Raw genomic sequence first — 26,442 nt, forward strand, 5'->3', positions numbered from 1 at the left:
TACAAAATTATGAGGGGCACGGATAGGGTAAATAGACAAAGTCTTTTCCCTGGGGTCAGAGAATCCAGAACTAGAGGGCATAGGTTTAGGGTGAGAGGGCAAAGATATAATAGAGACCTGTGGGGCAACTTTTTCACACAGAAGGTGGTATGTGTATGGAATGAGCTGCCAGAGGAAGTGGTGCAGGCTGGTACAATTGCATCATTTAAAAGGCATTTGGATGGGTATATGAAGAGGAAGGGTTTGGAGGGATATGGGCCAGGTGCTGGCAGGTGGGACTACATTGGGTTGGGATATCTGGTCGGCATGGACGGGTTGGACCGAAGGGTCTGTTTCCATGCTGTACATCTCTGTGACTCTATTACTGGTCTTAAGATTCACACTTTAATGATTCGCATCATGAAGGCATTAGCCTCGTGGTATTATCACTGGACATTTTGCAGATGGGAAATTTGATTTCAATAAAAATAAGGTGGAATTAAGAACCTAATTATGCCCATAAAACCATTGTCAACTGTCAGAAAAACCCTAGGGAAGGAAACTGCAATCCTTGCTCGGTTTGGCCTCCATGTGACTCCAGACCCACAACAATGTCACATGTGATTCTCAACTACCCTCTAGGCAATAAATGCAGGCCAAGCCAGCGATCCCTCATCTTGTGAATTAATTTTTTTTAAATCCAGTTTTCATGTGTGGGCAGCACAGTGGTACTGTGGTTAGCACTGCTGCCTGACAGTGCCAGAGACCTGGGTTCAATTCCTGCCTCAGGCAACTATCTGTGTGGAGTTTGCACATTCTCCCTGTGTCTGTGTAGGGGTGCTCTGGTTTCCTCCCACAGTCCAAAGATGCAGGTTAGGTGAATTGGCTATGCTACATTGCCCATAGTGTTAGGTGTAAGGGAAAGGGTCTGGGTGGGATGCTCTTCGGAGGGTCGGTGTGGACTTGTTGGGCTGAAGGGCCTGTTTCCACACTGTAGGTAATCTAATCATTTCCATACAATAAGCTTAGTGTAAAAACATTTCTTGAAGCTGCATGACTAAGCATAAATTTTGCAATGTGTTCACAAAATGTGAGCATTGCTGACTGGACAGGGATTTATTGCACATTCCTATTTACCCTTAAAAGGTAATATGCTCCTCTGTCCTCTTCAGTCAGACAGGAGATACAGAAACTTGAACACACTTAACAACAGGTTCAAGAACTGCTTCTTCCCTGCTGTTATTAGACAGTTGAATGGAACTAATTTCAAATCTAATGTGATCTTGCTTTTGTGTACTTCCTGTGCAGCTGTAAATGCCTCACTCTGTCTAAACACCCTATGATCTGTACATCCTTGTTTGTTATGGTCTGCCTGCACTGGTGGCAAAACAGATGTTTTCAATGTACTCAGGGACATGGGATAACAATAAATCAAATCACAAGGTAGTCCTGAGTCACCTTCTTGTACTACTGCAGGTTGTTTGGTGTGGATACACACACTGAAGTTAGGGAGGGAGTTCCCTGAAATTTAACTCCGTGACAGTTAAGAAATTGGAGAGAAAGTTCGAAATTCAGGAGTTGCTTGGAAGGCACACTCTTTGTCAGGAGTCTGTGTAAATAAGAGCTAAAACTGGCTTTTCGTTACAGCTCATTAATTGGACAATCCTGCAGGCTTGGGCGGAATAAGCACTATCTGAGTTGCACCAGCTTGCTAGCGGGAAACAGGAATGACACAATAACTTGCTTGTTCACTCTTCAGCTGGTCCAACCAGTCCCTCCTCTTTCACTAAATAAATTGCAGTGTTCTGGTCTGTTGCTGATAGTGGAGCTTCAGCAAAATCGACGTTTCGGGCAAAATCCCTCGATGCTGCCTGAATTGCTGTGCTCTTCCAGCACCATTGATCCAGAATCTGGTTTCCAGCATCTGCAGTCATTGTTTTTACCTTGTTGGTGATAGTGTCGAGGGTGTGGTGCTGGTAAGGAGCAGGAAAATCGACGTTACGGGCAATAGTCCTTCACCAGGTTATAGTGTACAGACTAAACACCGGACACAATGATCTACATTCTTGAAGACGAGGTAATTGTGATGTTTATTTTCAATGTGTTCTTATGTGTATAAGGTTTCACCTCGTGAGTTTAATGTACGATTTCCGGGATTGTGAGTCACGCAGAGAAAGCCGAGTGTTGAGTGTACGATCCCCGAAGTCTGCCACTGTTTCCATGAGACTGTTTAAAATGTAACTGGAGTATTATGGCATTGGGGATGGTGTATGTCTGCTTCATCAGTAACTTGCACTCGCCAATACAATCGAATTTAAAATGAACCACCGCCCGGAAGATAGTTATCCACTGGTCAGGAAAAGAGTTGTGATTAATCTCTTGTTGCTTTCAGCAAACGTTTCCTCCACCAACCATCAAAAGGCTTTTTTGCGAGACTGTGTCACAACCATAGAATTTTTACGGGTCAGAACCAGGCCATTCGAGCCATTGCGACTGCAAATGCTGTTCAAGGCAGTGTCGATTTCTTGTCTTTTATTTGAATAGAAATGTGTGCAGGACTATAATCATCTAACGCTCTCCTGCAGGCTTGGGCGTTCAATTGAATGGGAATTGGAGTCATACCTACAAAGAAGATGGTTGTGGTTGTAGGGCGACCCATCCATTTTTATCTCAGGAAATTTTCAGAATAGATACCTTCCAATCAACCTGCTCAGGGATGTTATTGTCATGTTTCCTGGTCCGAGGTAGAGACTACTGATGCATTCTGGATTAGTGGTGCTGGAAGAGCACAGCAGTTCAGGTAGCATCCAACGAGCAGCGAAATCGACGTTTCGGGCAAAAGCCCTTCATCGCTGCTCGTTGGATGCTGCCTGAACTACTGTGCTCTTCCAGCACCACTAATCCAGAATCTGGTTTCCAGAATCTGCAGTCATTGTTTTTACCTAGTTGTTTTTAACTACTGATGCATTCTCAACAGCCCAGTTCCTCAAGGGAGTGTCCTCAGCCCAACCATCTTCAGCTACTTTTCTCAGAACGTTACAAATCCTCAGGTATTTATGGAGTCCATATGCAGCAAGACTGGGATAGAATCCAAACATGATTTGATGTGTGGCATGAATGTTGCTTGCAATCCTGAGCCATGCAACAATAATAATCTCCATCTCAATCTCAAACACAAAAGAACTTAACCATTTCCCTTGGATATTCATTCGCATTATGTTAGCATGTGACTAACGAGCATTTTAACAATCTCCACAGAGAACAGTTACGAGAGGTGAGTTAAAGGTTTCAAGCCGCTGCCATTTTACACATCATATCAGAAATCAGTCTAACATTTTTATACAAATGTTTATAAGAATACTATGTCTAAGGTTAAAAATTTGTTTTATTTTTAACACTGAGGCCAGATTTCCAAGTTTGGTAAGGTTGATACATGCACAGAGGAGGTATACTCATTTTCCTCTCCCATATGTTAGCTTCATGCAGTGACTCCTGACCCAGTTCTCTGCTTACAATGAAAATTTGTATTCTTTTAAATCAAATTAATGACCTAATTTTCTTTTTTTTATTTTTTCCAGAATGCATTTGCTGAGAAAATGAAGGAGGCTGGGAATAAATTAGTTGTGATTGACTTCTATGCAGATTGGTGCAACCCTTGTCAAACCGTTGCAAAATGGTACAAGGTAAGAATTTGTTATACTTTTAAGTGGTTCATGTGATCAAACTGTTGAACAGTTAATAATTATTCCTGAATGACAAACTCTGCTTCAAATCCATAATCCTGACAATTTCCCCAACTGTAATTAATGTGCAGGGTCCAGGATTTATTCAACACAACCAAGCAGGGGAATTGTAGCCAATGTTTTATTTAAATAACTTTCACAAACCCATCATCTTATACTAGATATTTTTAATTTGGACACGTTTTTCAATCACAGGAATAAGGCTACACAATTAATGGAACAGCATAATCTCACAGGCAATGTCAGTTAAATGACAGAAATGTTAAATAAACACTTTTTGCTTCAGTATTTACTTGGGCAGAGGGATCACATGGACATTGTGTAGGATCATATTAGAAATCAGAACTGCGTTTAAAACAAGTAAATGAAATGATTAAATATGCTAATCAAGCCTTTGATACAGTCAGATTACATTCTGTATTCAGCTGGCTTGTGATGCAGACCAAAGGCAATTAAACCAGCTGAGGTTACCATTAAGGTTTCACATTCTCAACCTTGCCTTCTCCTGAGGCATGGTGACCCTAAGGTTAAACTAACAGCCAGTGGTCTCTCTGTAATCAGAGCAGCTCTGTGGTCCAGTAGAACCACGGTAACCTTATATTCTGTCAGAGAGAAGAAGGAGGCAGTAGACTCCTGTTTCTCTACCATCGGTTTTCTGACTTTTAGATGCTTTTACAATCAGATACCTTAACCATTCATCCAGAGTGGAAATTTGGCATCATTACAGATGGCTTACTTGCACCAGTGTTGGATTCTTTCATAGCTAACAAAAGGGTCTGGAATTGGTCTTGAACTCCTGAACCTTCCAGCTCAGAGCCACTGATGACTAGTTCTTCATAGGGAGCATTACTGCACATCTCAATCTTCATTGGAAGCTAGAGGAATTGTTCTCCATTTAAACAATGACACACTTCTATTTTTCCCACCAATGTGGACAAGTTCACATTGCCCACATTATATTCATAGTCATAGAGATGTACAGCATGGAAACAGACCCTTCTGTCCAACCCATCCATGTTGACCAGAAATCCCAACCCAAACTAGTCCCACCTGCCAGCACCCGGCCCATATCACTCCAAACACTTCTTAAATGTTGTAATTGTACCAGCCTCCACCACTTCCTCTGGCAGCTCATTCCATACACATACCACCCTCTGCGTGAAAACGTTGCCCCTCGGGTCTCTTCTTTTAATACTTCCCCCCCACCCTAAACCTATGCCCTCTAGTTCTGCACTCCCCGACCCCAGGGAAAAGACTTTGTCTATTTATCCTACCATTGCCCCTCATAATTTTGTAGACCTCTATAAGGTCACCCCTTAGCCTCCAACGCTCCAGGGAAAACAGCCCCAGCCTGTTCAGCCTCTCCCTATAGCTCGCTAGCTTCCCACAGAATTCTGGTGTACACTTGATCAGATCCTGGGGATTTATCCATGTTTATGCGTTTTATGACATCCAGCACCACCACCTCTGTAATATGGGCATTTTTCAAGATGTCACCATTTATTTCTCCACATTCTATATCTTCCATGTCCTTCTCCACAGAAACACTGATGCAAGATACTTGTTTAGTACACCCCATCTTCTGCAGTTCCACACATAGACTGCCTTGCTGATCTTTGAGGGGGCCTTATTCTCTCGGGTTGACAAAGGGTCAGTTAGCCTCGAAACGTCAGCTCTTTTCTCTCCTTACAGATACTGCCAGACTTGCTGAGATTTTTCAGCAATTTCTCTTTGGCCCTATTCTCTCCCTAGTTACCCTTGTGTCCTTAATGTATTTATAGAATCCCTTTGGATTCTCCTTAATCAGATTTGCCAAAGCTATCTCATGTACACTTTTTGCCCTCCTGATTTCCCTCTTAAGTATACTCCTACTGCCTTTATAGAATCATAGAATCCCTACAGTGTGGAAACAGGCCATTCGGCTCAACAAGATTAGATATATTCTTTTAAGGATTCACTCGATCTCTGCTGCCTATACCTGACATATGCTTCTTTCTTTTTCTTGACCAAAGCCTCAATTTCTCTCATCATCCAGCCTTCCCAACACCGACCAGCCTTGCCTTTCACCCTAACAGGAATATACTGCCTCTGGACTCTTGTGATCTCATTTTTGAAGGCTTCCTATTTTCCAGCCATCCCATTTATCTGTGAAATTTTCACCTCCAATCAATGTTTGCAAGTTCTTGCCTTATACGGATCAGAATTGGCCTTCCTCCAAGTTAGAACTTCAACTATTAGATCCGGTCTATCCTTTTCCATCACTATTTTAAAACTAATAGAGTTATGGTCACTGGCCCCAAAGTGCTCCCCCACTGACACCTCAGTCACTTGCCCTGCCTTATTTCCCAAGGTTAGGTCAAGTTTTGCACCTTCTCTGGTAGGTACATCCACATACTGAATCACAAGTGTTCTTCTATACACTTAACAAATTCCTCTCCATTTAAACCGTTAACACTGGCAGTCCCAGTCTATGTTTGAAAAGTTAAGTTATTCTTACAGATAGCTGAGATCTCCATACAAATTTGTTTCTCCATTTCCTGCTGAGTATTGGGGATCTATAATACAATCCCAATAAGGGGATCATCCCTTTCTTATTTCTCAGTTCCACCCAAATAACCTCCCTGGATGTATTCCCAGGAATGTCCTCCCTAAGTACAGCTGTAATGCTATCTCTTACCATACTTTTCATTCATCCTATAAGTAGGCATGAGGTTGAGGAATACTGTCATCCAATCTCTTCACTTCAGAATGGTTTACAAAGACAGATGGACAATCTAGATTGGACATCCTTCTGGAAATTTCATAATACAATCAGAGTTTGAAAACTTTAAGTGGCTCCTACATGAAGAGAAAATTTTTACCATTGTTTTTACCCCTAGGATCTTCCAGAGCAATATCCTGATGTGATCTTCTGTAAAGTAAAAGTAGATGATGCTGAAGTAAGTTGGATAATTGCTATATGAATTGAATTTTGTCTAGATAACCCATCTAAAAATACCGATGTAGTTTAACATGACCATTAAGTGTTCATTTCACAACAGCATCAGCTTGAAATGTAAAGATGCTCTTTTGAATTTGTATTGAAACTTAAATCTATTTTGAGCAGTGCACAGTTCTGGCTTTCCATTTTATAAAAACAGTGCAGGCAGTGATGCAAAGGGCTGATACTAGAAATGGCTGATACTATCAGGTGAAGCTGATGGCAGCAACTCTTTGGTTAGAAAAGAGAAGGCTGAAGATGCAATGATTGTGACAAGGTCAGCCACCTCAACCTCACTGAATAGGAGTTCCCTGTTTGGACTGGATTAACAATCCCAATTAGGGAGACCTGGCTGACATAAAAGGATGAATGTCAGGAATATTGAGCCCTGGAAAGCCTAACTTAATGAAATATAGTACTATTATCAAAGGCATTGCTTTTGTGAATAAATTTGTGGAGATGGGAGGCCATCCTCGAAAGAATTATTTCAGAGGGATGACTTCATCAAGCTCTTTTAAATGTGTTTTCAAATAAGGTAGACATATAAAATATCTTTCCACTTTCAGGAAATGCAACACTAGGTACAATTTGAATATAAGGGAGCCGCTAATCCAAGAAGAAATTCTAGAAGAATGTGTGAGAATTCGGAATTCTCTGCAATTGGGATTCACTAAAATGATTAGTATTTCAGGGTGATACTGGAGAAGAATAAGAGCTTAGTCTAGCCAATATCAGCTTTGTGACTACAAATGTATTTCAGCACTCAGCTATTTTTCCACCAAAAGATGGACATCGTTTCTGGCTGTGCCATCTTTATCAAGTGCTGTGAGCCAGGGCAAGTATTAACAATCTGGCATTGGCCCCCACTCGCAGCATCTAGGAAGAAGTAGGACTACAGATGCTGGAGAGTCAGAGTCAAAATGTGTGGCGCTGGAAAAGTACAGAAAGTCAGGCAGCATTCAGGAGCAAGAGAGTCGATGTTTTGGGCATAAACCCTACAGCAGGAATGTGATAAGCTCTGTTGAAGGGCTTGCACCTGAAAAATCAACTCTCCTACTCCTCAGATGCTGCCTGACATGCTGTGCTTTTTCAGCACCACGCTTTTCAACCCCAATCGCAGCCACAAAGCCATGCTGCTCACAGCACATGACTGATACTCCATTTCATTTACAACTCTATTCCCGACTCAGGCGACTGACTGTGTGGAGTTTGCACATTCTCCCCGTGTCTGCGTGGGTTTCCTCCGGGTGCTCCGGTTTCCTCCCACAGTCCAAAGATGTGTAGGTCAGGTGAATTGGCCATGCTAAATTGCCTGTAGTGTTAGGTTAAAGGGGTAAATGTAGGGGTATGGGTGGGTTGCGCTTCGGCGGGTCGGTGTGGACTTGTTGGGCCGAAGGGCCTGTTTCCACACTGTAAGTAATCTAATCTAATCTATTCTCTCTCCCTGTTTAACTACCAGGCTATACAGTTTACTTGTCCATAGAGACATCCTGCTTAAACATCCTCCTTAACTCACCTGGGCGACATGGTGGCTCAGTGGTTAGCACTGCTGCCTCAGAGCACCAGGGTCTGATTCCAGCCTCAGCTGACCGTCTGTGTAAAGTTTGCACATTCTCCCCTTGTCTGAGTGGGTTTCTTCCAGGTGCTCCGCTTTCCTCCTACAATCCAAAGAAGAGCAGGTTAAGTTAATTGACCGTGCTAAACTGTCAATAATATTCAGGGATGTGTAGGTTAGGTGCATAGTCAGGGGTAAATGTAGGGGTCTGGGTGGGTTACTCTTTGCAAGGTTGGTATGGACTTGTTGAGCCAAAAGGCCTGTTTCCACACTGTAGGGATTCTATGATACTCTGTCCCCAGTGCCCATTGTAGCCCCGTAGCTTATCACTGTCCAATTGGGGAGCGTCACAAGGCGATACAAATATAAATAACAGTTTTATTTATAGCCATCAAAGGTGACCACAGATAAAATTAACAAAGGCTGCAGTTCACCAACACAAAGCAAATCAAATACCCTCACCATGACCAAGGACTAGTTCACAATTCTTGATTTACCTGCTGCACCAGTTCCCATCTGTTGGAACTGGGTATTAGTCAGGTCCAGAAGTCTTCCCCCCCCCCCCACATTAGCCACCTCTCAGAAAAATTGTCAGTGTAAAGCAGGCAGAACACACAGAACCTTTTCCAATATGGATTTGGAGGCTTTGGAGTCAAGATGAAGCCAAACAAGGAAAAGGGAAGCAAGAGGAGCATACTACTATGTGAAAGTGAGGACACAGTAATAAAGGGCTTTTGCCAGAAACGGCGATTTTCCTGCTCCTTGGATGCTGCCTGACCTGCTATGCTTTTCCAGTACCAGTTCCCTAATATGTTGGTTACACCCGCAGCTGCTACCTCAACTGCCATGGTGGCACCTTGGAGCTCAGTGGCGTAACAGCATCTACTCTTGGAGTTTGCGAAACTCCTTAAAAAAGCGGAACAGCGCTGGAATCGATTCCTGCCAGGCTGAAAAAGCATGAGCAGGAGTCCGAGATGTACAGCATGGAAACAGACCCTTCAGTCCAACCCGTCCATGCCAACCAGATATCCGACACAATCTAGTCCCACCTGCCAGCACCCGGCCCATATCCCTTCAAACCCTTCCTATTCATATACCCATCCAAATGCCTCTTTAAATGTTGAAATTGTACCAGCCTCCACCACATCCTCTGGCAGCTCATTCCATACACGTACCACCCTTTGTGTGAAAACGTTGTCCCATCGGTCTCCTTTATATCTTTCCCCTCTCACCCTAAACCTATGTCCTCTAGTTCTGGAGACCCTGACCCCAGGGAAAAGACTTTGCCTATTTACCTTATCCATGCCCCCCTTACTTTTGTAAACATCTATAAGGTCACCCCTCAGCCTCCACTCCAGGGAAAACAGACCCAGGCTGTTCACCCTCTCCCTGTAGCTCAAATCCTCCAACCCTGGCAACATCCTTGTAAATCTTTTCTGAACCCTTTCAAGTTTGACAACAGCTTTCCGATAGGAAGGAGACCAGAATTGCACGCAATATTCCAACAGCGGCCTAATCAATGTCCTGTACAGCCGCAACATGACCTCCCAACTCCTGCATTCAATACTCTGACCAATAAAGGAGCAGACTAAACGCCTTCTCCACTATCCTATCTACCTGCGACTCCACTTTCAAGGAGCTAGGAAACTGCAATCCAAGGTCTCTTTATTCAGCAACACTGCCTAGGACCTTACCATTAAGTGTATAAGTCCTGCTAAGATTTGCTTACCCAAAATGCAGCACATCGCATTTATCTAAATTAAACTCCATCTGCCACTTCTCAGCCCATTAGCCCATCTGGTCAAGATCCTGTCATAATCTGAGGTAATCCTCTTCACTGTCCACTACACCTCCAATTTCGGTGTCATCTGCAAACTTACTAAGTGTACCTCTTATGCTCGCATCCAAATCATTTATGTAAATGACAAAAGGTAGAGGACCCAGCACCGATCCTTGTGGCACTCCACTGGTCACAGGCCTCCAGTCTGAAAAACAACCCTCACCACCACCCTCTGTCTTCTATCTTTTCAGCCAGTTCTGTATCCAAATGGCTAGTTCTCCCTGTATTCCGTGAGATCTTACCTTGCTAATCCGTCTCCCATGGGGAACCTTGTCGAACGCCTTACTGAAGTCTATATACATCACATCTACCACTCTGCCCTCATCAATCCTCTTTGTTACTTCTTCAAAAAACCCAATCAAGTTTGTGAGACATGATTTCCCACGCACAAAGCCATGTTGACTATCCCTAATCAGTCCTTGCCTTTCCAAATACATGTACATATTGTCCCTCAGGATTCCCTCCAACAACTTGCCCACCACCGACGTCAGGCTCACTGGTCTATAGTTCCCTGGCTTGTCCTTACCACCCTTCTTAAACAGTGGCACCATGTTAGCCAACCTCCAGTCTTCCAGTGCCTCACCTGTAACTATCGATGATACAAATATCTCAGCAGGAGGCCCAGCAATCACTTCTGTAGCTTCCCACAGAGTTCTAGGGTACACCTGATCAGGACTTGGGGATTTATCCTCCTTTAGCCGTTTCAAGACATCCAGCACTTCCTCCTCTGTAATCTGGACATTTTGCAAGATGTCACCGTCTATTTCCCTATAGTCTATTATCTTCCATATCCTTTTCCACAGTAAACACTGATGCAAAATATTCATTTAGTATCTCCCCCCATTTTCTGTGGCTCCACACAAAGGCCATCTTGTTGATCTTTGAGGGGCCCTATTCTCTCCCTAGTTACCCTTTTGTCTTTAATGCATTTGTCCGACACGTGGATGCGGTCGAGCAAAGGACCCCGGCGTCGGAGACCGCAATGAAGAACTGAGGGGTAGATTTTGAACCTTGGAAAGCCAGGTTCAGGCCTTGCTGGAACAGGTAGGCTACCTCGAAAATTGAGGTCAGAGAAAAAACTTGCATGTAGTGGGTCTTGCGTGAGGAAAGTGAGAATCTGGCTGAGTTCCTGGAAAAATGGCTCCCGGAGTTGCTGGGGCTGGAGATCAAGTCGGGCTGGCTGAGCGTGGAGTGGGCCCACTGGATCACAATGTGTAGGTCTGGGTCGGATCAGTGCCCCGCCTGGACATAGTGCGACACCAGCACAATAAAGAAAAGCAGTTAATAATAGAAACAGCCAGAAAACTGGGAAGAGATCCACAGGCTCTGGTGTACAAAGGTTCAAAAATAATGTTTCTTCAGGACTTTTCTGGGGCTATAATTAAGAAGAGGATGGCTTTTGCTGACTGAAAAAATTGAGGCTTAAATATTGAATATTCTGAGTACCCGACAGTACTAAGTTTTAATTATGGGGGATCTGTCTATAAATTTGACTCAGTAGGAAAAGCAAAAGAACTTGTGAACTCGCTGAAATAACAGACTTGGACCAAGGGGGAAAGAGGAAAAGATGTGTGCGGACAATGGCATATTTTTATTTATCTTCTCTTTCTTTGTTCTTTTCCCTTTCGTGGTTTCAGGACTTATAAGCTTAGTATTGCTTTGGTGTAAAATCTGGTTTGTTTCATATTGTATCCATTTCACCTGTTACCTTACTGTTCTCTGTTCTGTTTTTCTGGGTGAGGGGTGGTTACTACTTTGGTGTAAAAGAAGTGTGGGGCTAAGATAAGGTGGGGTGGAGGTGTTGTGTTTTCTGTTGCCTGGCTTTGGGGCACAGCCTTAACTGGAAAGTGCCAGCACGGCTATAAGGTTGGGAGTGAATGTCCCCTATGGGCGATGTGGGAGATCTCTGAAGATTTGTGTTTTTTGTGTTATTTATTCAAGTTAGGAGTAGTGGTTAATTTCTTAGCTTTTGTAGTTTTCATAGTGTTTGTAGGAATACTTTTTAGATTTGATAAAGTCTTTTTTTCCACTTGCCACACATTGAATGGGTTTCTCCCTCTTGGGAGACCGCGGGCTACAGCGTGCGGTCTTTTTGTGTTATTTGTTCAAGTTAGGAGTAGTGGTTAATTTCTTAGATTTTGTAGTTTTCATAGTGTTTGTAGGAATAATTTTTAGATTTGATAAAGTCTTTTTTTCCACTTGCCACACATTGAATGGGTTTCTCCCTCTTGGGAGACCGCGGGCTACAGCGTGCAGTCATGGCTAGCGATCTGCACAGGTGGTGCACCAGGAATATAAAGGGGTGCCATTCCCCATTAAAAGGAAGGTGCTCTCAAATCTTAAGAAGGAAATGGTTGACATCGCTCTATTGAAAGAGACACATTTAACTGATGGGGAACATCTGAAGTTACAGCAGGGTGGATATGATATGTGATACTTCTCCTCCTTCAACTCCAAAAGCAGAGGATGGCCATACTGATATTAAGGAACCTCCCATTTCAGGTGATAGCTCAAACCAAGGATGCATGTGGATGGTTTGTCATTCTCTAGGCTCTGGTATAAGAAGAAGAGTATGGTACCCTGAACATTTACTGTCCCCCAGTGCATCCTCTCCAATTTTTAGTTTACGGAGTCTCTAAATTAATGGCTCTTGTGATGTAATGTATGATTTAGGAGGAGACTTTAATCATCTCATGGACCCTGGGGTGGACAAGATGCCAAGGGGTTTGTCGGGTATAGCTCTGCAGTCTAAACAGTTAGTGGACTTGTGTAAGGAGTGGGAGCAAATGGATGTGTGGAGGTGTCTCCACCCTAATGTGAGGGATTTTACCTCTTACTCCAACCCGCACAATTCTTGTCACTGAAGAATTAATATGTTGTTTGTTCCATTGGTTTGGTTTGTTTGGACTTGGTGTTGGCCTGCAGGTTTGGGAACAGAACAATTTCAGACCATGCGGCAGTGTTCTTGGATGTTAACACCCAAAGGTAGTGGAACAGATACATATGCACTGGCATATGGATCCGTTTTCAGCTGAGGGATGGTAACTGTGTACAGTACATTACAAGGGAGTTCAGGGCTTTTTGGGACATCAATTGGGGTATGGCCAGTAATCCATCGGTGCTTTGGGAGACCACCAAGGTGTGTTTAAGGGGTCTGATTGTTGAATATTCAACGAGACAGAAGCATAGGGGAGAACAGCAGCAGATGCTTGAGATCTGGCTGAAGGCAGCCGAGTCGGCATATTATAACAACAGGCCATCTGTGGTTAAGTTACAATGGGTCTCCGGACTGCTCCGGACTCAGTACTCACACAAGCAGCAAAGAGAGAGGTCTCCTTTTCTAAAGCAAAGGCTGTTCGAATATGGGGATAAGCCAGGCAGATATCTGGCTCAGAAGAAAAGCATTCTGCAATCCATTGTGCCTATCAGGAAGAGAATTGGCAATGTCACTTGTGAACTGAGGAAGATCAATGCCAGGTTTCGGGAGATCTGTGCAGAGTTATACCATCAGAGGGCTGTGGAGATGGAGTAGAGGGAAAGGAATCCTCTTTTGAAAACCTAGAACACCCTAGTATAAATGCAGATCAGGCCTCCCTTTTAAATGCACCTCTGACAGGCAAGAGAATGTAAGGCAGCTCCAAGGTGGCAAGGCACCTGGTCCAGACTGGTTACTGAATGAGTTTTACAAGGAGTTTACACACGTTAACTGGACCACTTCTGGAGATGTAGAGTCATTCATATAGCCAGGACTGCCTTCCACCCTCTCTTAGGGAGGCCCATATCTCCCTTATTTTAAAGAAAGGAAAAGACCCTGATGATTGTGCATCATACAGATCTCTCATTGTTGAATGTAGACTTCAAAATTTTATCAAAGATGCTGGCTGTGAGTTTGGAAAAGGTGTTGCCCAGACAGGTTTTATCAAGAACTGCAACTCTTCCAATAATATCAGGAGGTTATTGAACAGAGTGCAAGTGTGTTAGGAGAGATTGATTCCAGGCTTGGTGGTCTCCGTGGATGCAGAAGAAGCTTTTGATTAGGTGAAACAGTCGTATCTCTTTGTTCTAGATTGCTTTGGTCTGGGGAGGCCTTTTGCTAGATGGATGGCAGTGATATATAGAGACCCCAAGGCAGTGGTTATCACAAATGGTGCCAAATCGAGCAATTTTAGTGTGGGGAGAGGCAGCCCTCGGGCATGTCCTTTCTTGCCACTGCTATTTACCTTTTTGATAATTGAGCTGTTTGGCAAAGGCCATCTGAAAGGACCCTAAAACAGTGACACCAAAGGTGGGAATTGGGGTACACAAAATTACTCTATACGGATGATATTCTTCGGTTTCTGGCTAACCTGGAAAAATCTGTACTCCAGCTGATATAAAAAAATTAAATGATTTGGCAGTTTTTCAGGATACAGGATGCTTTTTGTAAAATCTAAAGTCATTCCTGTGCCAGGATTGGTGGAAGTACCGGATCTGGAGGATGGAAAGCTGTTTCCTTTTCGGTGGTCACAAAGGTTCTTCTACCTCGGAATTTTTATTTACCCCTACCTTCCGTCAGCTGTATGGAGCTAACTTTGTACAATTGTTTGAGAGTATAAAGCAGGACGTGCAGCAGTGGGAGGGGCTACCAATATAATGGTTAGGCCATATAGCCTCAATTTAAAATGAATGTTCTTCCTCAGTTATTATATCCGATGGGGATGCTTCCATTGTTGTTACGCTGACAGGTGCTGTGGAGGTTTACTGGTTGGCTTGGATCCTGTTATTTGGGCCCCCTAATTAAATTTACCAAGCTGCAACCTTCGCAGGATGTGGGGGTGGGGATCTGAAGAGATACCAAATAGGCACCGGCACCCTGCTGTCATATGTGGGTAACTGGGTGCGTAAGGACTCCAGGTCGAAACGGCTTGATGTTGAGGCCTCTCGGGCGCGATGTCCCCTCATCAACTTATTGTTTCTGGACCAGATGAGATTTGTGGCTGAGCACAGTGAGAGCCCAATTATCTTAAATACGTGAATACATGGAGGATAATGTGGCAGGGGAAGGGCAATTTGCTTAAGACTTCACCTTCATCCTATTAGTGGGAGGCCCAGGATTTAGACTGGGGTCGATGGACTCCAGCTTTAGAGCATGGGAGGGTAAGGGAATCTCCTGTTTGGGAGATTTATTAGAGGGAGAGGTCTTGATGTCTTTCAACCAGTTAAGTCGGAAACACGGAATTCCTAATAGGGACCTTTCCGATACTTCCAGGTTAGGGATTATATACAGAAGAAGAACATGTAGGGCTGAGCCAAGAACAAGTCAGAGAGAGAAGAGTGCTCGGTTAGGACCATATACTAAATGGAGAGGGAGCTCCTTGGTAGATATGGAGAGACTCCATAGGATCTGGAATCAGGAGTTAGGGGAAGAAATTTCATCTGAAACATGAGACTATATGGGGGAATGTAAAGAAAATTTTCAATGTGCAATAAAGCACAAGCTATGCAATTGAAGATCCTTCACAGAATACATATGGCACCAGAGAGGTTAGTAAAGTTTAAGAAAGAATCTTCTCTGGAATGTCCCAAATGTAAAATCAGCAGAGGCACCCTTGCACATTACTTTTGGTCCTGGTACAAGATTCATGGATATTGGGGTGCCATAGTGAATGAGCTGGAGAGGATCCTGGTTAAGTTAAAGTGGATCCGGTGTCCCTTCTCTTGGGACTACCGAATCTGCCCTCTCTGGATGAGCACGGGAAGAGGTTTTTCTAACATTCTTACACACTGTGCAAGGAAGAACGTTCTAATGAACTGGATATCAGAAACCCCCACATCTTGTGGGGTGGTGCGGACTTGTGATGGAGCATGTTCTCAAAGATTATCTGACTAATATGGTGCACTATGGCACAGAGCAATTTTAAAAGACATGGCAGCCATTTCTAAATTACATAGACATGGACCTATTGAGGGTACCAATTTAAGGCCTTGATATAGCCACGTGGACTGTTTATAGTGGTCTGGGGAGAGGAGGCCTAGTAAATACCTCTCCATGTCTGCATGGGTTTCCTCCGGGTGCTCCGGTTTCCTCCCACAGTCCAAAGATGTGCAGGATAGGTGAATTGGCCATGCTAAATTGCCCATTAGTGTTAGGTGAAGGGGTAAATGTAGGGGATTGGGTCTGGGTGGGTTGTTCTTCAGAGGGTCAGTGTGGACTTGTTGGGCCGAAGAGCCTGTTTCTACATTGTAAGTAATCTAATCTTAAAAAAAAAATACAGGTATAATAACTATTGCTTCCATGGATAGGAGCTTCAGTAGAGGTGCTGCGAGTAGAGTAGTGTAATGTAATTTTTATTTTATTGGATTGTAATTTAATACTATTTCACATAATTTTTAGTTTATTTTAACTTGGGTTAAGTAAGTATGAGACGATTGTATCCCAAAGAATATAAGGTAGTTTATTGTTAACATTACAGTAATATAATAATGTATTATTTCTACTTTTCTGTATCTTTGTACTTTTTATAACTTTTTTCTTTTTTTTGTAAAAGAGTAATAAATATATATTTTTTTAAAAAGACTGTATTCCCATTCTCCCAGTTCCACCGCATTCAGTATATTACCTCATACCTGCTCCAATTGTGCAAAGAACAGCACACCAAGATGGAGGACAATCTGTCCAGTCTACACAGGGAGCTACCCATCAGACCAGTCCATGTAGTGGAACTGCATCTTCATCTTCTGCTCCTTTGTAGCCCTGTATGAGGCATTAGTGAGGGGTTGTGCATTGGTGTAATGTAATTGGTGGATAGCCCTCATCTCCTCTCAAACCTGCCTGCATGGCATCTGGAGCCTCAAATGCACCAGGTACACAAGTGCTTCAGCAGCTACAGGAAATCGCAGCTGCCAGGGTAGCAGGCATACACATCTGGGAACTTTTTAATTTTTTTGTGTTCTGGCTAGTGGAAGCTCAAGTGCAAAAATCTCTCATGTTTGTGAGACTTGAGAAACAATTAAGGTTCCTTCTTCCAGCTTACTGTGTTTATCACAATGCAAATAATCTATAAGGGAATTTCTACATCCTTAAATTACCATGACCATATGTAGCTTTTAAGTAATCTCCTGAAATTTCAAATAATTAGTTCTGGCCATCTCGTAATGCTGAAGTACTTTTAACAAAATGAATTGTAATTTGGAAGTCTTGAAGGACTGAAAATAGGTTTGTCACGAATAAACATTTTAAAATCTGTGTTAACTAGGGCTTCGTTACTACTTTCTAAACCTTGAGACTCTATTTTCATTCAGCAGACAAGTGAAATGTGAACAAAGGCAAAATTAAACTCTCCACATGAAATGTTGATATTAAAAAACGTTGGTCTTGTATAAATTTATTCTTGAACCTAGTACATCCTCCAGCAGTAAAGTTACCGCAATAAAAATAGAGCATGCTGGAAAAACTCAGCACGTCTAGCAGCATCTGTGGAGCCAGAAACAGAGTTAATGTTTCAAGTTCAGTATGACACTTTTTTTTTGTTCTGGCTACAATTCGTACTGAACTTCAAATGTTAATTCTGTTTCTCTCACCACATGCACTGTCTGACTTGTTGGGTTTCTGCATCATTTTTTGTTTTGTTTTTATGTAGGGTTCCACCGTCCACAGTATTTTGCTTTTATTTCAGTTATTTATAGTTTACATTTTGAAGTATACTTTTGTTATGCTTGAAAATGTAGTTGACAATGTTTGCACAGCAGGATTCCACAAGTAGTAATGAGGTGAACAATCCGATAAAGCATTAAAGGCACTGTTGAGGGATAAATTGGGTCAGTATACCAGGATATGGGACCTTTCTCACATCCAATTTGTTCAAGTTGCATTCAATTCCTTGGGGTGGCTCAATGGTTAGCACTGCTGCCTCACAGCACCAGAGATCCGGGTTCAACTCCAGCTTCAGGCAATTGGCTGTATGGAGTTTGCACATGTCTGCATGGGTTTCCTCCGGGTGCTCCAGTTTTCTCCCACAATCCAAAGATGTGCAGCTCAGGTGAATTGGCCATGCTAAATTGCCCATAATGTTAGGTATGTTATTTAGGAGTAAATGTAGGGGAAAGGGTCTGGGTGGGTTACTCTTCAGAGGGTTGGTGTGGACTTGTTGGGCCAAAAGGTCTGTTTCCACACTAGGGAATCTAATCTACTATTAAAATAATAGGGAGAGAAAGTATGGTTGTGTTAATAATATGTAGAAAAACAGCGCTAAGACAGATCTTAAACTTGTAACGTACTATTTTGATGTTATAGCTTTCTAAAATGATTGTTGCTATTTTTTTTCCTCTCTTTGCAGGATTTGGTTGAAAAATTTAACATCACCACTATACCACGCATTCTGCTCTTCAAGGATGGGAAACAAGTACAATAAGTTTTTAGTTTTGTACATTAATGATGCTTTCTCTCAATCTTAACTGACTGTTTTCCTTTCACATGGAAATGCATGATTCTGTCCAAAATTGTACTGCAAACTGGAAATGCCATTCTTGAAGGGAACATACTTTATTACTCCATATTTTGATCCGTAGACCTTTCCAGAGTGATTCATTGCAGGAAGCCTGAATTTAGACAACCAATGAGTCTGAAACTATTTTAATCATGCATGGAATTTTTAGAATATTACAGTCAAATAGGTTGGTGCTATTAGACTTGACATTGCTCAAAATGGAGGCTTTATTTTTACTGGGAAGTGGGGGTTGGGATACCACTGGAGAAATGTGGAAGCTAATCACAACCTTACAGTTCCCTAGTTGTGAGAGAATGTGAGGAGGAGAGCAAAACCATTTCATGGAACAGGGGCATCACATTTAAGGTCAGTATTTATTGTCTATCTCTCAATGCTCATGAACTGAATAGCTTGCTAGGCCATTTCAGAAGCCATTGCTGAGCTTCAGGAGCCACAGTAGGCAGAGAGGGCTTCAATTTAAAATACATTACACTTCAGCACTGAAGTGGCTCAAGCATACGTTTTATGCTCCAGTTCCTGATCTAGGGATTTGACCCTCACCGTTTTGATACCAGTGGCAGGATGCTAGCAACTGTGTCACAGCTGATCTCTATGATGACTCTGCTAACCAAGATGGCAAGATAAAATGACCGTGCAGTCAATGAAATATATCACAATATATACTTTTAATAATAGGGGCACAGAGTATAAGAACAAGAGGTTATGTTGAACTTCCATAGAACACTGGTTCAGCCTTGACTGTTTTTTATACCAAGTTCTGTAGCCTCATTTTAGGAAGGATATGATAGCATTGGACAAAGTGCAGTACAGAATCAAGAGAATAGTCCTAGGGATAAGGAACCTCAGTTTGTGAAAACAGATGAAAGCAGTTTGCACTGTTTCCTTAGGGATAAAGGTCTGAGAAGGGTTTTGATAGAGACATTTAAAAATTTAAGTGTTTTTAAAGAGTGGTTTGTGATTGGATGTCCATGGTTTGAAGGAGACAATTAGGGCCAAAAACTGGGAATTGTTGTGTCAGAAGATCATGTTTTACCAATCTAATTGATTTTTGAGAATTTTAGATGGTGCAGAGAAATATTGTGAATGCTGGCTGTATAGATTTTAAAGAAGGTGTTTGACAAGGTTCCACTTAAAAGGCTTATGGAGTATGAGGATCAATATCCATTTCTACTAAAAATTGACTTAAGGACTAAAACTAGCAAGTTGTGGTAGATGGTATTTGTTCAGACTGAATGATGGAAGATCAGTGAATGTTCCCGAAGGCTCAGCGCTGGGACCATGGATTTCATTATGTGCCAATGATGCTAAACTAGAGGTGACAAGCAGTAGAACATAGAACAGTACAGCACAGTAAAGGCCTCTCAACCCTTGATGTTGAGCTGGTCTTTTATCCTGCTCTAAGATCAGACTAAACTACATACCCTTCATTGTACTACCTTTCATGTGCCTATCCAAGAATCAATTAAATGTCCCTAATGTATCTGACTGTACTACCACTGCTGGCAGTGCATTCCATGTTCCTGCCACTGTGTGTAAAGAACCTACCTCTGACATCTCCCCAAAACCTTCCTCCAACTACCTTAAAATTATGTCCCCTTGTAACAGACATTTCCAACATGGGAAAACATCTCTTGGCTCTCCACTCTATCTATGCCTTTCAACATCTTGTACAAGTCTACCTAGTCACCTCTTGTCCTTCTTCGCCCTAGCTCCCTCAACCTTTCTTCATAACACATGTCCTCCAGTCCAGGTAGCATCCTGGTAAATCTGCACTGCACTGTCTCTAAAGCTCCCACAACCAGAACTGAACACAATATTCCAAATTTGGTCTAACCAGGGCTCTCTTGAGCTGCAGCATAACTTCGCAGCTCTTAAACTCAATCCCTTTGCTAATGAAAGCCAACACATCATACGCCTTCTTAACAACCCTATCCACTTGGGGGACAACTTTGTGGGATCTATGGACATGGACCCCAAGATCCCTATGTTCCTCCACACAGCCAAGAATCCTGCCTTTAACAGCCCTCCACCCTATCCACAACTCCATCAACCTTCAAGTCATTAGCAAGCTTACTAGCCCATCTTTCCACTTCCTCATCCAAGTCATTTATAAAAACAGAGTAGAGGTCCCAGAACTGATCTATGTGGAACAATGCTGGTCACCGAGCTCCAAGCTGAATACTTTCCATCTACTATCACCCTCTGTCTTCTATGGGCCAACCAATTCTATATTCAGACAACTATATTTCCCTATATCCTACACCTCCTTACTTCCTGAATGTAGACTACCATGGGGAACCTTAATCAATACCTTGCTAAAATACACGTACACCACATCCACTGCTCAACCTTCATCAATGCGTTTTGTCACATCCTCAAGGAATTCAATAAGGTTTGTGAGGCATGACCTGCCCATCACAAAGCCATGCTGACTATCTCTAATCAAAATATGGTTTTCCAAGTAATCATAAATCCTGCCTCTCAGAATCCTCTGCAATATTTTGCCCACCACTGACGTAAGACTGACTGATCTGTAATTTCCAGGATTATCCCTATTCCCTTTCTTGAACAAGGGAATAACATTTGCCACCCTCCAATCATTTGGTACTACTCCAGTGGACAGTGAGGATGCAAAGATCATTGCCAATGGCGCAGCAATCTCTTCCCTCACTTCTTCTAGTAACCTAGGGTGTATCTCAACCAGCCCAAGGGATTTATCTATCCTTATGTTTTTCAAACTTTTCAGCACATTCTCCTTCCTAACATCCACTTGTTCTAGCATATCAGTATGATTCTCTCTGACCTCAAACTTCAAGATCCCTTTCAGTAGTGAATACTGAAGCAAAGTATTCTTTGCGGACTTCCCCTACTGCTTCCGACTCCAGGTGCAAGTTCCCTTTACTATCCCTGACCAGCCCTACCCTCACTCTGGCCATCCTCTTGTTCCTCACAAGTGTAGAACGCCTCAGAGTTTTCCTTAATATTATCCACTAAAGCTTTTCCATGCCCCTTTCTAGCTCTCTCAAGTCCATTCTTCAGTTCCTTCCTGGCTACCTTGTAACCCTCTAAAACCCTGTCTGATCCTTACCACCTCAACCTTAAGTAAGCTTCCTTCTTCCTCTTGACTAGATATTCCACATCCCTTGTCACCCAAGGTTGTTTCAACCTACCATCCCTTCGTTGCCTCAGTGGGACAAACCTGTCCAGCACGATCAGCAGGTACTTCTTAAACAGACTCCATATTTCTGTTGTGCATTTTCATGAGAAAATCTGTTCCAATTTAAGCACCCCAGTTCCTGCCTAATAGCATTGTAAATTCACCCTCCCTCAATTAAATACTTTCCCATACCGTCTGCTCCTATCCCTCTCCATGAGTACAGTAAAGGTCATGGAGTTGTAATCACGATCACCGAAATGCTCTCCCACTGAGTGATCTGACACCTGACCTGGATCATTGCCAAGTACAAAATCCAATGTTGCCTCCCTTCTAGTCGGCGTATCTACCTATTGCATCAGGAACATGGACACATTTCACAATAACTGCTCCATCCAAACTATTTGAACTAAGTAGGTTCCAATTGATATTAGGGAAGTTGAAGTGTCCCATGACAACAACCCTGTTACTTCTGCACATTTCCAAAATCTGCCTCCCAATCTCCTCCTCCATGTCTCTGTTGCTATTGGAGGGGGGCAGGGGGGCTGTAGAAAGCTCCCAGTAAAGTGACTGCTCCTTTCCTGTTTCTGACTTCCACCCATATTAACTCTGGAGACAAACCCTCCTCGATAATCTCCCTTTCTGCAGCTGTGATACTATCCCTGATTAGCAATGCCACACCTCTACCTCTTTTACCTTCCCACCCCCGATTCCTTTTGAAACATCTAAACCCTGGAACATCCAATAACTATTCCTGTCCCTGTGATATCCAAGTCTCCGTAATGGCTACAACTTCATAGTTTCAGCTAAGGTGCAACCTGTCCTTCTTGTACAGGTCTCACCTTCCCCAGAAGGTATCCCAATGATCCACGTATCTGAAGCCCACCCTCCTACATCAGTTCACTTGCACTCGCTCTCTATTCCTAGCCTCACTACCCTGTGGCACCGGTAGCAATCCTAAGATTGCTACTCTGCTTGTCCTGCCTTTTAGCCTCCAACCTAACTCCCTATATTCTCTTTTCAAATCCACTTCACTTTCACTGTTGCCTCCCTTCTAGTCGGCGTATCTACCTATTGCATCAGGAACATGGACACATTTCACAATAACTGCTCCATCCAAACTATTTGAACTAAGTAGGTTCCAATTGATATTAGGGAAGTTGAAGTGTTCCATGACAACAATCCTGTTACTTCTGCACATTTCCAAAATCTGCCTCCCAATCTCCTCCTCCATGTCTCTGTTGCTATTGGAGGGGGGCAGGGGGACTGTAGAAAGCTCCCAGTAAAGTGACTGCTCCTTTCCTGTTTCTGACTTCCACCCATACTAACTCTGGAGACAAACCCTCCTCGATAATCTCCCTTTCTGCAGCTGTGATACTATCCCTGATTAGCAATGCCACACCTCTACCTCTTCTTCCCACCCCCGATTCCTTTTGAAACATCTAAACCCTGGAACATCCAATAACTATTCCTGTCCCTGTGATATCCAAGTCTCCGTAATGGCTACAACTTCATAGTTTCAGCTAAGGTGCAACCTGTCCTTCTTGTACAGGTCTCACCTTCCCCAGAAGGTATCCCAATGATCCACGTATCTGAAGCCCACCCTCCTACATCAGCTCACTTGCACTCGCTCTCTATTCCTAGCCTCACTACCCTGTGGCACCGGTAGCAATCCTAAGATTGCTACTCTGCTTGTCCTGCCTTTTAGCCTCCAACCTAACTCCCTATATTCTCTTTTCAAATCCACTTCACTTTCACTGCTTACGTCATTGAATATTTACCACTACTTCTGGCTGCTCTTCCTCCCCCTTAAGCATCTTGTAGTCTCGACCCAAGACATCCCTAACCCTCGCTCCCAGGAGGCAACATACCATCTGGGAGTCTTGTTAGCGATCACAGAATCTCCTGTCTGTTCCTCTCACGATTAAAACTCCTATCACTATCACTTTCCTATTATCCCCTCTTCCATTGTGAGCCACAGAGCTAGGCTCAGTGCCAGAAACCTGGCTGCTGAGGCTTTGCCTTGGTAGGTCATCCCTCCCCCAACAGCATCCAAAAAGGTATACTTTTTGATGGTAACGGCCACAGGGGATCCCTGCACTGTCTGCATATTCCCTTTCCCTCTCCTGACAGTCATCCAGCTCCCTTTATCCTGTAACTTAGATGTGACCTCCTCCCTATCACCCCCTCAGCTTCCCGGATGATCTGAAATTCATCCAGCTCCAGTTCCCTAACGCAGTCTGTGAGGAGCTGGAGTTGGGTGCACTTCTCGCAGGTGAAGTCAGCAGGGACACTTGTGGTGACCTTTACTTCCCACATCCTGCAAGAGAAGCATGCAACTTCCCTAGCCTCTATCCCTCTGCTCTAAATTCCCAAGAAAGATTGAATAAATGGGGAAAAAAAAGTGCTGAAATTAATTGTCTGCAAAAAGACACAAGCAGGCTAGCAGAATAGGAGGACAAATAACAGATGGAATTTATTGCTGAGAAAAGTGTGGGAAGGGGGAGGTAAATGCATACTTAAAAGTTTGGTTCCAAAGAGTGAGCAGAAATGGAAAGATGCTTGGTATTTAAATTTTAATTTATTTTTCTGTGATATGGATGTATCGCAACGCCAGCTTTTGTTGCCCATCAAGAGCAAACCACACTGCTATTGGTTTGGGGTCACATATAGGTTTTATGGGTGAGGGGACATAAGCATTTCTGGATGGCCAACATTTATTGCCTGTCCCTGGCTGCACTTGAGAATGTAGTAGTGAGCTGATTTCTTGAACCACTGTGGTCTGTGTGCTGTAGGTAGATCCACAATGCTAAGGGGAGGGAATTCCAGGATTTTAAGGCAGTGACAATGAAAGAATGGCAATATATTTCCAAGTCAGGATGGTGAGTGGCTTGAATAACTTTCAGGTGATGTTTCTATATATCTGCTGCCCTTGTCCTTTTAGATGGGAGTGTTCATGGGTGTGGAAAGTGCTGTCTAAGGATCTCTGGTGAATTCTTGCAGTCTGTCTTCGAGATAGTACACATTGCTGCTGCTGCTGCTGCTGCTACTGCTACTATGCATCAGGGAGTGGATGTTTGTAGATGTGGTGTCAATCAAGCAGGCTGCTTTGCTCTAGCTTCAGTCAAGCCTCTTGAGTGTTATTGGAGCTGCATGCATCCAGGCAAGTGGCAAGTAGAAGTGAGGCAGTTAGTAGATTTCATTCCTGAAGGACATTAGAGAACCAGACAGGATTTTAGGACAATTGACAAAAGAACTAGCTTTCAATCCATATTTTTCAAATTTAATTTGAATTTACATTCCAACCAGTTCTGTATGAGATTTGAACCTATGTTCCGACAGAATTCACTTGGGCATCTGGATTATTTGTCCAGTGACATTATGACTCAGATATTAAATAGATGTCCATGTCTGGGGAAGTTTTGATGATGGCAAGACATATATTTATAGTGCAAAGCATGTGTGATCTTGAACTTCATAAATCGAGGTATCAGGTACAAAAGCATGGGAGTATTGCTGAAATTTCATAATGTTCTGATTAGGACCCAACAATTGTACTGTGCCCAGTTTCTGGTCACCACACTTTAGGAAATTGTGAAAACCCTTCTGAGAGGGTACAAAAGAGATTTACCAGAATTCTTCAAAGCTAGGTTGGAGAAACTAGGATTATTCTCCTCAAAGTAAAGGTGATTGAAGTGGGATTTATTGAAAGGTGTGGACAACTTGGACAGGTTTGGATAAGAGAGACAAGGATAAACACTTCCATTAGCTTATGCTACAAGAACTACAGGGCTTTCAGATTTACACTTCTGTGGAAGACATGCAGGGAGGATGTGAGGAAGAGAGTTTAATGCTGCTAACTGCAATGAACTGAACCTGCTGCCAAAAGGATGGTGGAAATGATTTCAAATAAAAATTGGATGGGTCATTGAAGAAAATAAACTTGCAGGGATAGAACAGGGGAATGCAATTGACTTTTTTTTTTCTGGAATTGAGAAGAGTCCTGATAACAAATGATTGAGAGAGATTTTGATAGGATTGCATAGTGGAGATGTTTCCAGTTGTGGATGAGACCAGTATTAAAGCCCATAATAAGATAATTAATCATCCATTAAATGGGGAGGTGATAACTGTAGATGCACTTGAGGAAAAGTTAGGTAAATACGTGTGTCGGAAAGGAAGTGAAGGATATAGTGTTAGAGCAAAGTGAACAGAGGCAGGAGGCAGTTCATATGGAATTGTATGTAACATTTCATCCGTAAAATATTTGTTTTAACCAGTTTTTTATAATGTTTTTACAGATAGAAATACAGGACAACAATAACGACAAAAACACTCTGAAGAAAAATATTGACCTCTATAAAGAAGTCCAGTGTGCTTCGAACACCAAGTAAATAGGAGTAAAATACAAAATTGAGAATTCCACACAACAGGATCAATTATGTACAATAAAACAATAAACAATGATTAAAGATTTATTTTCATGTGAACTGTAAAATAATTACCCAAAATGTTAAGTAGCCACTTCCAGCTTTGATCGCCTGCTTCTGAATACCTACTTGAGAAAATGATGTGTGTATTTGTGCATGCAAGCATGTGTGTGGGGGGCAAGATTTGTGCAGATGACTATATAAGTTGAAATATGACCAGATATTACTTTACTATATTTAGTCAAGTATAGAAATATAAATCTAACTCTGTAGGA

General features: G+C 42.7%; 1 protein-coding gene across 2 annotated transcripts; it reads left to right on the top strand.

Moving 5' to 3' along the window:
* The first annotated feature begins 1,932 nt into the window (after positions 1 to 1,932).
* On the top strand, positions 1,933 to 26,215 carry LOC122562929 (thioredoxin-like). 2 transcript variants are annotated; one of them, XM_043716233.1, is made up of 5 exons: positions 1,933 to 2,056; positions 3,558 to 3,662; positions 6,602 to 6,661; positions 18,413 to 18,478; positions 26,039 to 26,215. In XM_043716233.1, the coding sequence occupies exons 1-5, from the start codon at positions 2,033 to 2,035 to the stop codon at positions 26,129 to 26,131; spliced, it is 348 nt and encodes a 115-aa protein (XP_043572168.1). In that variant the 5' UTR covers positions 1,933 to 2,032; the 3' UTR covers positions 26,132 to 26,215. The 2 variants fall into 2 exon arrangements, with proteins under 2 accessions (XP_043572168.1, XP_043572175.1); XM_043716240.1 differs by lacking the exon at positions 6,602 to 6,661.
* The last annotated feature ends 227 nt before the right edge of the window (positions 26,216 to 26,442 follow it).

Source organism: Chiloscyllium plagiosum, chromosome 2 (assembly GCF_004010195.1).
Source record: "Chiloscyllium plagiosum isolate BGI_BamShark_2017 chromosome 2, ASM401019v2, whole genome shotgun sequence".
Classification (NCBI taxonomy): Eukaryota; Metazoa; Chordata; class Chondrichthyes; order Orectolobiformes; family Hemiscylliidae; genus Chiloscyllium; species Chiloscyllium plagiosum.

What these genes read in the sequence shown, in the direction of transcription:
- LOC122562929 (XM_043716233.1), top strand. Translation starts at nt 2,033, where the DNA reads ATGATCTACATTCTTGAAGACGAG. An exon ending in TCTACATTCTTGAAGACGAG is followed by an intron (nt 2,057 to 3,557) that starts GTAATTGTGATG and finishes TATTTTTTCCAG; the next exon opens with AATGCATTTGCTGAGAAAAT. An exon ending in TCTTCAAGGATGGGAAACAA is followed by an intron (nt 18,479 to 26,038) that starts GTACAATAAGTT and finishes ATGTTTTTACAG; the next exon opens with ATAGAAATACAGGACAACAA.